Raw genomic sequence first — 11,127 nt, 5'->3', positions numbered from 1 at the left:
TCAGTGGCTTGTTTTTAATATTTCCAATCTACAAATGAATGTGTCATAATCTTATGAACATAAAGATATATTCCATCCATTTTCATGAATATAAAGATGCATATTTTAGAAGAAAAACTGTTTTTTAAAATACATTTATATATATTTAATATATTTTTATCAATTAATAATAATTAATTGTAAATTTTAAAACACTCATTTCATTTCTTAAACTCTTATAGGTTTAAAATTATAGGAAATCGATAATCGTATAAAACTATGCATTTATAACTCAAAGTCACTATATTTTATTTTAGATGTGATATATTATTATTAATTTAAAAAATGATGCATGTAATCCAATTACATTGAAACCCATTTTTGTCATAATCTTTATAAACAAATAAATTATTTTAGAAAACAACATAAACCGTCACATTAGGAAAATCAACAGAATCAAATGATGATCAAAGTTAATAAATAAGAAGATCAAACAAAGCATTCACAAGAAAAGCTTGGGGATCATAAGTTGGGTTTTAAGAGTTGAGGCAATAAGGTACAGTGTGAGTAGCGTACACCCATTCTTTATGTCCCATATATCATACATCCTAAACCGTCCGTTTCAAATCCCAAGATACTAACCTATAGAAATCGTAGTGCACACTAGATCAACCCGCAGAGGATTATTTAACCCCTTCCAAGGTGAGTTGAATTTAAAAATCAACCGCTGGCATTTCAGTAAAAGGCTAAAAGCTCAATAAATTCCAATTATTTTATCTATTTCCCGTCATTACTATTTTCAGATTTTTGTCTCTTTCCCCGCTCTCGTGCTCTCGCCGCCGACTGCGTAACGGTCGCCGGCCGCATTACGCCGACAAACACGTTCCCCCCGCCGACGTTTCGAAAATCTGTTCCCCTCGAAGTTCTAAGATTCGATTGCGTACTCGTTTAACTTCCCGAAAGCGTTTCTCAGGAGGTATTGATTGAGATTGTGTTTATCGATATCGATCGATCGAGCTGAGCTCGTCTCTAGTCTTAGTACTTCCTTGTAATCAGATGCGCTATTGTGGTTTCTCTCGTCGGTTTGATTAGAAATGGATTTCAAATTTGTGTTATCTTATCTAAGATTTGTTAAACTTCGATTTCATACTAAGCAGGAGGAATCTGATGTTACAATGAACAAATCGAAGTTAAATTAGCTCTTACTCAGCTGACCTACCGCATTTTTGAATCTTCGACACTGCCGACACTAATCTCACGGTTTACGAGTAGATTTCAAGTGATTTCTTGTGATTCAGTTGGTTTGATGACCTACATTGGTTCATTGAATTGATTCTTCTTGTTAGTTGAAATAGTATACGTTGCCTCTTTATTATTGTCACTACTTCACATAGTTTTTTAGGGAGTTTTTTGTTGCGTCTGTTAAGTTTGGATCACCATTTTTTTTCTTGTTTATTTTTTTATCAGGTGAGCAAGATGATTGGATCGTTTCTAACCAGAGGACTTGTGTATGACTCTCATCTTTTCATTTCCGAAGTATATACTACTTGATCTTAGAATATTATGGATTTTTTATTGAGTTTTGGTTTTGTTGGCAGAATGGTGTTTGGATATGCTTATCCTGCTTATGAATGCTACAAAGCTGTTGAGAAGAATAAGCCTGAGATTCAGCAGCTTCGGTTCTGGTGCCAATATTGGTTTGTGATTCCCTTTTCTCATCGGTCTCTGCCTTGAGTTTTTCTTCTGTAAACTCTTATCTTCCTTTTTAAAACTTCTTGCAGGATTCTTGTGGCTGCTTTGACTGTTTTTGAAAGAGTTGGGGATACTTTCGCTTCGTGGTTGGTGTTATTGATATCGAAATACTTTTAGATGAACAGATATGTGTATATGTTTATGTTGTTTATGTCCTGTTTTCATCAAGGGTTCCGCTGTACAGCGAGGCAAAGCTGGCGTTCTTCATATATCTTTGGTTCCCTAAGACCAGAGTAAGTACAATGTATAAGGGCTAACGAAAAGAAGAGTTGTACCTGTATTTGTGCTCCATTGGAGTTCTATCTCACTACACTTTATCCTTTCTTTCCACAGGGAACCACATATGTCTATGATTCTTTCTTTAGACCATATGTTTCAAAGCACGAAAATGAAATCGACCGCAACTTGGTTGAGCTAAGGACCAGAGCTGGAGATATGGCGGTGATATACTGCCGGAAAGCAGTGTGCTATGGACAGACAAGAGTCACTGATATCCTGCAGTTTGTAGCTCTACAGTCAACACCGAAACCTAAGCCTAAGGTAATAACTGCACCTACCAAAAAGCCTTATTAAACCACAATAGGTTTCTGTTTGTACAATGGTGATGATGTTTCTGGATTTCCCTTGATTCTGATTTTTGATATTTAATATTAGGAAAAGAAGCAGACTCCACCAGAAGCAGAGGAACAGAAACAACCGGATCTCAAGGCGGCGAGCCAAGCAGGTTCTAGTCCTCAAGCGCGTCCACAACCCAAGAAACCACAGCTTCTAACCAAAGAACCTATATCTGTAAAGCCTATTATACCTCCTCGTAAGCAGCTGCAGCAACAACAACAGCAGCAAATAGAAACCAAGGAAGCAAAACCAAGCGCATCACAAACCAAACTCACTCCTCTTCCTCTACCATCATCACCTTCAACCGCCCCTAAACCAAACGCTGATCCAGCACAGCCATCATCAACTACAGAGGCAGAGAAAGCGTCAGAGACTGCTGCTGCGTTACCAGCGATACCAGCGTCTGCGATTAAGCGAGCGTCATCTTCTAAAGAGACAATCAGGGAGACAATAATGGAGGAAACACTAAGGGTCACACGTGGGAGTCTGAGAAAAGCTCGTTCAACGGGGACACGCTAAAACAATAAACACACGAGTTCAAAACTCGGTCTGGTCTTTAATGTGGTTTCTTTTTCCTTACGAAGTCAACCTAAAACAAGAATAAGCGATTTTATTGGGGAAAAAATGGAGTCATATTCGTCTTTTTAGTTAGATGTAAATTGCTCAGACTTGAGACTACTCTCCTATTTATCTTTTCGTATTTAGAAATTTAGATTACCGAAAAACCGAAAAAATATTCCACTGCCGGGCTTTGAACCCAGATTTCATCGAATTTGAAATTAACCTGTGTGCTACAGCGGATCTAGTGGCAATATCTCCAGTTAGGTAAATAAAATCAACATATCTCTATATATCATAATATGTTATTCCCACTGGTTTTCATCTATAAGAAATTAATCTAATGCTTGTTCAAAAAAATAAGTTTAATCTAATGCTCCCCTTTTTCATAAAATGAAAATGTTTAAAACTATAACATTTCAACGACGTCATATTGCATGCGTCATGCTGAGGAGTGAAGGCCTGAATAATGGAGATCCGTGGTAGGTTATGGCGGCAGCATAATAACAAATGGTTTTCCCTTCCTCACCGTTAGATTCCATCTCGAAGATAAGATCAACCAAAACTATAATAGTACTGTCAATTTGTTATTAAAGTGATTCTAACGTCAGGACTGATTTTTTCTTATTGGTTGATACATTTTAACCATGCCAATGCATCAGCATTTTACAAATAAAAACATTATTGTAAATCATGAGAGTAGAGGTAGAAAAAAGATTCACCTCTCAACCCTGACTATAATTATCCACTTTCAGTTCTTTTCTTTTTTTGTTGTTGTATGAGCACTCTTAGCTAGCACCAACGACTCCAAGAAGACAAAACAATAATTAAAAACATGAGTGACCCGAGCGGCCAATCTTCATCAACAACAACTGGAGCTGGAGACAAGAGCGGCGGCGGTAATGGCGGTGGAGGTGGTGGAAGTGGTGGCTCGTTTGCTAGTCAGCCGCAGAGAGCAAAGGTGAGGAAGCAAGTGTGGGCCGGAGTTCTCAGCATCTCTTCCGCCTCCACTAACAAATAATATTATATTTTTCTTTTTAACCTTTGACAAAAATGTGTAAGTGAAATGGTGGTGATGACTATGCTTTTGATCATTGTTCTTGTCAAGTTAACTGTCTCTAAATAAGCTAGCGAGATCATGACCATCATCATCGTCATTGTAATGAGATTCTGTATATATTCTTTCAACTTCTGCAATGAAAAAGCCTTATATTTACAATGAGTTTTAGAAACTTTTTAAAATTGCCAATATTATTTTGTGACTAGAAACAATCGGGTTTCTCTCGTTCGAATTTGATGTATAAAGCTATATCAGAAGCAAATATCATTGTGAGTCAGGTAAGTAAGATCGCTTGCAGATAGTCTTAAAGTAAAAACTAATGACAATTTTGATGCTATGTTAAGGTATGCTAGTCTCTGAAAAACATGGCAAAATAATTAAAAAAATAATGTGCATCAATTATACAAATATAATTCTAAAAGTAATTGCCAAGAAAAAAGACTATTGAAAATATTATATGTTTTGTTCTTGCCGGATTTTGAAGCATAGACTGATAGACTCTATGGTTTTATTTGTTATGTTTATTTTGCATCGAAGGTTTCAGTCACCTATGGGCTTAAATAGACCAACCGCGAAGCATGGCCACCATAGAGACTTAAATAGACCAACCACGAATATCTTATAACCTTATTAGCATAATAGATGCATTGGGCTGTCATTAGCTATTTTTTTGAGCAATCCACATAAGGTCTCTAGTTCATGCATCATTAAACCAGTATAATTAGTCTTATTTAAATATTCTTCTTTAATTGAATTACTCAGTCGTAATAATGATAGGAATGATAAAATAATTGGCCTTAATTTTGATTATCTAGGTGTTGCTTAATCTTAAAGTAGAAGACATAATCATAACTGTCTTAAGTTAACTATACCAACAAGTATAAATTAAGTTACAACCCCTCAGCCATTAATCATTTCACCAAAAGCCTCTTCTCCTCTTTGCAAAAACATAATTTAAAATTGGAACTCCTGTTTCGTTCTCTGAACAATGATTTTTTAGTTATTTTGAGGTTAATTTTCGGACTGGTCCCAAATCTCCGTGACTAAATAAAACTAGGTCAAAGCCAAAGTGTACATGATGCAGGACCACAAACTATTCCAACACCTGATTATACTCACTAGTACTACCGCTTTTAATTTTGCCCTAATTACATATATAATCAGCTCATGATTAACCGCTAATCAATCAGTATCATGTTTCTTCAGTGTTAACGAAAGCTCGGTCTCATGAAAATAAATTTCAACATACTTCTATGTGATAAGATAAACTACATCAAAAATATAAATTTAATACAGTTGAGTCAAATTTTATACAATTTAGTTAAACTCTTGTGTTGGTTTCAAATTAATTATAAAATATGAAATGCATCCAGAAGATGTTAGCTGATTAATCCATCCATGTATATATTTATCCATATCCGAGTTTAATAAAAAAAAAGGAGTTCAGTTTGCAGAGGACAAAGGAAGCCCATACAAATGATTTGTTCACATGCAACATCATACATTAATCTCTCAGCTAATTGTTTCGGTTACGTTTATATTAATCCTTCAAATTTCAGTATTTTAGTAGTCGAAAACCTTTTTTTAACATCTAAAAGGAAAAACCCGAAAAAGGAATCAATCATTTAAAAAAGGAAAAAATTAACAACCCCTTGCTATGTGTATATATATGTCGATACATACGAGCATAAATTCACAAATTAAACATAACATATGCAAAAAAAAAGCAAAACATATGCAAGGCAGAGATATGAAACTTTATAATATATACCAAACTATGCAGAAGCCATCTCAGAGAACTCTTCCTGATACACACTCAAACTCCTTCACCGTTCATATAAACGAACCATATAATCATCATCAGCATCATAACCACAACAAGACCTTCATAGGATTTTCTTCATCCATGAAGCTCTTCAGCAAATTCCGCAAGATTCTCATGAAGATCATCTTCATCGTTCCCTCCTCTTCTTCCTCTGCCACCGTACGTCGTCACAAAACCACCGACTCCCGGAGTGGCGGCGAGAGGCTAGAGACACCGAAGATATCGTGCAGTAATTCGTACTACTCCTCTCATTCTCACTACAGTGAAGCTATCTCAGATTGCATTGACTTTTTCAATAAGTCATCGACTGATAATATGTCTCACAAAGAACGTGATGACCAGATTGTACATGATCGCGAATGTTTTTACGTGTAGTCAAAACTTAAAAGAAGTGATGTGATCATGTCCTCTTTTTCTTCTTCTTTGTTATTCTAGATAACTCGGGTGTTTTTCTTCATGTGCTCGTGTATCAACAACAATTTCACGTTTTAACGTTTTATCATATGTATAAACTGTTAAATATTTGATGTTTTATTTCGTAGCATAATGTATCCACTTACTAATGCCTTGTTTGCGTGTATACATGACACAAGGCTGATGAAATTAATTCCATGTGTATCAGTGTATCTTCCCGTAAAAATACTATAACGTGTTTGATAATGAAGAGGAGATAAGAGAGCTCGGATAATTAACATTTGTAAAATTAATTCTAGCAGATATGTCAAGGGGATTAACTAACCTCTCAGCCAATAAACGGTATTCACAGTCTCTGCACGTTACGCTAGTTAATATTTGAGGAACATTTTCTATATTCAATCAACCAAAACCGACCTCACACTTGGTGCTGTCTTCCATGAATGTTAGAGAACAACACGGCGTTTTTCATCTTATTTTTGGATGATCCGTTTGCGTCCATGTTTTCCGAGTGGACCGAGTCACAACAAGATCAGAATTACCATTATTATAAAAAGTACTAATTCTAGCCAAGACTTCTTTGCTAGCAAAAATTTTAAATTACATCTCACAAAGTCTCTAATAAAATTAAAAGTTTAAACATCCATACAAGCTCAAGCAATCCATTTCACAAAGCTCCTTATACCACACCAGAAGGAAGACGCAGAACGAGCTGTCCACCCATTAAACTGACCACAAGAACAACAAGAGGTTCCAAATCTTTAGACATTTAAAACTCTTTCAACAACAGTTTCTACAATATACATTGGCAATTAATATATACTGTAAGAAGGACGTTTTTACCTCTGAACATAGTAATAGCAGAAATCTGCAAGGATGAAAGTTTGGATGATTTCAGAGAGAAGGACCATTAAAGGCCATAGTCCATACCCTAATGCAGTCAGTAACCTCCCTCTCGTATCCAACACCTACACGCGTCTCAAATCGTTAATTCAGAAGATGTAAAACGATAAAATAACGAAGAGTATATATATTATGTGTAACGTAAGAACCTGAAGGATCCAGTGTGCACAACTCAAGAACCTAGCGATTCCCAAAGCAAATACGTAATGTGCTGTGAATGGTTCCACGATCTGACAAGAAGACATCAAACTTTGAGGATGATTCAGACAGAACATGTATTTGTTTTGTTAAAAGTGAACAATATATATACCTTAGTGTTCTGCATGACCCTTAATTGAGGAAGAACTGAAACAGCTTCAAGATAAACACAGAAGGCCCAAAAGAGCCTGTTTATGATGTGATGACGTGTAGATGGATGAATGAGCAAAGACACAACAGCACATGGGACTACCTGAAAAGCAAACAAACAAAAAAAATTCTCAAAAACACATATTACAATGTCAAGATTCTAATGATAAAATAATATTATTACTCCTCCTATCAATGAACAAGATTCTCTTAGACTACTGTTTTAATACAACTAAACAAGTTTTAAATGTGATGAGGAAGCTCTCTCAAGATATCTATGTGTAACTTGAGTTATCACAACAAAATCAGTCTCATGCATAGAGTCAAAACAAAGAAAGCCTAAAACGAGTTTGGTGGTATAACATACAACGTAGTAGATGGCAAAGTTATCTTTGTCTTCCATATACGTCGGTCTAAGGTTGAACCGGATCATATAGATGACCCAAAGGGTCGTCGCCAACGTGGCAGAATCAAGTAACGTGTGAAGATCAAACTCCATTACAAAGCTACAATACAATCTCACGGCCAGAAACAAAGCCGTTAGCTCCTGTGTCTTGAGAGATATCCCTGTTGATGATGACATATCATCAAAACGTCATCAGACGATTCGATCATTACAAAGACTCAAAAGGTTTGAATTATACCAGCGCATGTCTTCTCCTTGGTGAGTTTGTAGATAAGAACGGAGATCCCAACGGCATGGACAGCCTCGGAAGCGATGAAAAGGTTGTCGTGCTCGTGTACAATGACCCTGAGGAAGACGAGGATCGTCATTGCCGTAACCACACAAAGAAACGCCTTTACCTTCGGTGGCTGCCGGCGAATCCACGACATCACGGTCTGAATCGGACTCTTCTCCGCCTTCATCTTTCAGATCTCTCTCTCTCTATTGGCTCTGATGGTATGAGTGTGTGATTATTACTAACTTCGTCTTCGTTTTCAATGGAGAATGCATGTTTCTTTGACGCAACCATACAATAAGGCCATGTCTTTCGCGAAGAAGACACGTGGGTGAAGGTAGAGAGAAGCTGTTAGGTGAGAGGCTGATAGTTTCTGTTTTTTGCAAACGACCTAACTTGCTACGTCTCTCCTTTTCTTTTGCATCTACGTACGGTATTTTAATTACCCTAGAACCGGTTTGGTTTATCCCCAATTCGTCTCCGTACCATACTTCAGTTCGGTTTAAATAATAATTCAAATACCAAAAAGCCTGAAACTGAATTATGTCAAAATCAGTGTTAATTACTTAATTTATCATTCAGATATGGTTATATCGCTAATAAGCCTTTAAAATAATCAGATAATTACTTATAAACCAAAATACCCAAAAAATTACTATAATATTTTTTATCCAAATGTTTTAAATTATGCGAATTATCCTAATTTTTATTCAAAAATCCAAAAATTGATATTTAATCTGAAAATTCTCAATTTTCTGATTTTTACCTAAACTTACAGCAAAACGGAATTGAATGAGATCCAAAAATATTTCGGATATTAAACGGTTCTTAACTTTGATACCCGAACAGAACTGAGAACAAAAAAAAACAAACATGAATCGAATTGAACTTTCTAAGTATCCGAATGAATCCTGAATCTCTAACTAAGACCATCATTAGTTTTGGTCTCTTAACCGGAGTTTTTAGCTTCGGCTAAGAGACGGTTCTTAGTTTTTCTTAGATTTTAACTAAGAAAAGTTAATAACCGTCTCTTAAATAAGAGATATAAAAACCGTCTTTTAGTCGAAAAATGTAAAAAATGTCAAATCATGAATTAAGAACCCCGGCTAAGAATTCCGGGTTAATGATGCCTAAAAAATCGAAAAATCGAAAGACCGAACCGAATGCCCATGGCTAAATTCAAATGTCATATCCCCATATCATGTCTGAACCGAGGCCCAATTAAGAGGGCCCATTAGAGAGCGCGTGTAGCTGTAAATTAAACTACAAATACACTCAACGGTCTAAATATCTCTCTCCCTCAAACCTAACTCTCTCTCTCTAACTCTTTTGCGACTTTTGCTTCTTCGAATCGGAATTGGAACTCTCATTTTTTCCTCTCTCTCTCTCTCTCTAACTCTTCTGCGACTGTTGCTTCTTGGATTGGAATTGGAACTTTGTTTTTTATTGCAGGATGGGTAAGAAATCTTCTGGAGATTCTACGGATCGAAAAAGCTGGGACAAACTCTTCAAGACTTTGGTAAAGATTCTTCAGACGAAACAAGACGAGGTCGAATCTCTCCTTAAAGACAGGAAGGTCCTCGAAGATAAGCTCAAATCTCAACACGAGAACTGGATCTCTGATGCTCGTAACCACGAGGAACAGCTCTCTCTTGTAAGAACCAACCCCCTTCTCCTTTGTTTCGGCTAAAAAGTTAGGGTTTTTAAGGGCTTCACGCTCTCAATGTCTGTTCAGATGAATAGGGAAGTTGAAACGATGGAGATGATGCAGTTCTTTGAGACCGCTAAATGCAATCTCTTGTCTGGATTTAAGGAAAGGGATCATTCTCTTTGCAATTTGAAGCTAGGTGAGTGAAGATTTGGTTAAATTGAATTCAAAGTTGGCTCCTTTCTTATCAAAGTTTCGTTCTTTTTACTTCAGAACAGACAGTGGACGAGAGAGATGACTTCAAGGCTTGGTTTGATTTCCTCACTCTCAATACAAATGTAAGTCAAAGTTTGAATCTTTTGTTGTTGTGGAATCTCTTAACTAAAAGCTTTCTTCCTTTTCTGATACGCAGAAGGAAAGTGGCAGCAGCTCATTGGAAGCTGAGATGAGAAAACTGAAGCTTGAGTATGAGAAGCTCGCTTCGGAGAAGAAACGTGAAGTATCTGATCTCTCACGAGAGAATGGGTTTGTTTGGAGTCAGCTCAAATGTATCGAGAGCGGGTTTACTGATAAGTTGAAGAAGAGAGAAGACGAGATTTCTCAAGCGAATTCCAAAATAGCGAGTCTTTTATCTTTTCAAGAGCAGCTTCAGTCATCTAATCAAGAGAAAGATGAGGTTATCTCAAGCTTAAAGGCTAAGGTTGCTGAGATGGAAATGGATTCTAGGAAGAGAGATGAGGAGATCTCAAAGCTCTCGCGGGAACGAGAGTCTCTGAAGAAGTCTCGTAGCTTTACACCTGTTTTAACTAGATGCACAACTCGTGACAAAGGTAACAATAGTAACACCGTATCTACTAAGAAAGAGAAGCTAGCTGCATCAACACCTAATCAGGAGGTAGTTGTGAATCTTTACTTTAGTATGCGTTTGTGTCTTGGTTTATTTTCAAGCAGCTTATCATTTTTTGAATCTTTGATTTCAGGAAATTAAAAGCGCAAAGAGGAAACGAGAGAACAAGACCACGCCAGCCACAGTTTCAGTGATCCCAAAGCTGTTTACTTCCACGTTTAGGCTTCCCAAGTTAAAGTCTCCACCTTCTGGAGTTATTGGCTGATTGTGTTAGATTTAGGGGATTGCAAGTTAATCTATCTCTGTATTTAGGATCATCCCTCTGATGTATATTAGCTTATATAGTTCTTCACCTTATTTAGATAGGAACCTTAGCATTAGATTGCATCTAGCAGCTGTTACTCACTTTTTATGTATTATTTGTGAGGTTTCAAGCATTGTAATGTAACAAAGATTTCAAGTGGATTCAATTGAAGAGTTGTGATTTTGTTAGTCTAA

The 11,127-nt window shown here is 36.5% G+C and overlaps 5 protein-coding genes across 5 annotated transcripts; 4 read left to right on the top strand and 1 right to left on the bottom strand.

Annotated features, from left to right (window-relative positions):
- Nucleotides 1–705: 705 nt before the first annotated feature.
- On the top strand, nt 706–3,071 carry LOC103835821 (HVA22-like protein h). Its single transcript, XM_009112001.3, has 7 exons — nt 706–955; nt 1,447–1,487; nt 1,578–1,676; nt 1,761–1,817; nt 1,901–1,964; nt 2,065–2,271; nt 2,386–3,071. Exons 2-7 carry the CDS (start codon nt 1,456–1,458, stop codon nt 2,863–2,865), a joined length of 939 nt encoding a protein of 312 aa, XP_009110249.1. The 5' UTR covers nt 706–955; nt 1,447–1,455; the 3' UTR covers nt 2,866–3,071.
- A 104-nt stretch (nt 3,072–3,175) lies between these two features.
- Nucleotides 3,176–4,123, top strand: LOC103835820 (POU domain, class 4, transcription factor 2-like). The gene has a single exon (XM_009112000.3). It carries the CDS (start codon nt 3,740–3,742, stop codon nt 3,923–3,925), a length of 186 nt encoding a protein of 61 aa, XP_009110248.1. The 5' UTR covers nt 3,176–3,739; the 3' UTR covers nt 3,926–4,123.
- A 568-nt stretch (nt 4,124–4,691) lies between these two features.
- LOC103835818 lies at nt 4,692–6,485 on the top strand. Its single transcript, XM_009111998.3, has one exon. The coding sequence runs from the start codon at nt 5,622–5,624 to the stop codon at nt 6,162–6,164; it is 543 nt and encodes a 180-aa protein (XP_009110246.2). The 5' UTR covers nt 4,692–5,621; the 3' UTR covers nt 6,165–6,485.
- A 248-nt stretch (nt 6,486–6,733) lies between these two features.
- On the bottom strand, nt 6,734–9,177 carry LOC103835817 (ER lumen protein-retaining receptor erd-2.2). The gene is made up of 6 exons (XM_033277521.1): nt 8,099–9,177; nt 7,822–8,021; nt 7,417–7,557; nt 7,256–7,336; nt 7,047–7,171; nt 6,734–6,931 (listed from the first exon to the last, which is right to left on the bottom strand). Exons 1-6 carry the CDS (start codon nt 8,319–8,321, stop codon nt 6,883–6,885), a joined length of 819 nt encoding a protein of 272 aa, XP_033133412.1. The 5' UTR covers nt 8,322–9,177; the 3' UTR covers nt 6,734–6,882.
- Nucleotides 9,178–9,421: 244 nt separating this feature from the next.
- On the top strand, nt 9,422–11,127 carry LOC103835816. Its single transcript, XM_009111997.3, has 5 exons — nt 9,422–9,788; nt 9,870–9,981; nt 10,056–10,120; nt 10,195–10,677; nt 10,763–11,127. Exons 1-5 carry the CDS (start codon nt 9,588–9,590, stop codon nt 10,892–10,894), a joined length of 993 nt encoding a protein of 330 aa, XP_009110245.1. The 5' UTR covers nt 9,422–9,587; the 3' UTR covers nt 10,895–11,127.

Source organism: Brassica rapa, chromosome A08, assembly GCF_000309985.2.
Source record: "Brassica rapa cultivar Chiifu-401-42 chromosome A08, CAAS_Brap_v3.01, whole genome shotgun sequence".
NCBI lineage: Eukaryota > Viridiplantae > Streptophyta > Magnoliopsida > Brassicales > Brassicaceae > Brassica > Brassica rapa.
This window is presented reverse-complemented; position numbering and strand designations above follow the sequence as displayed.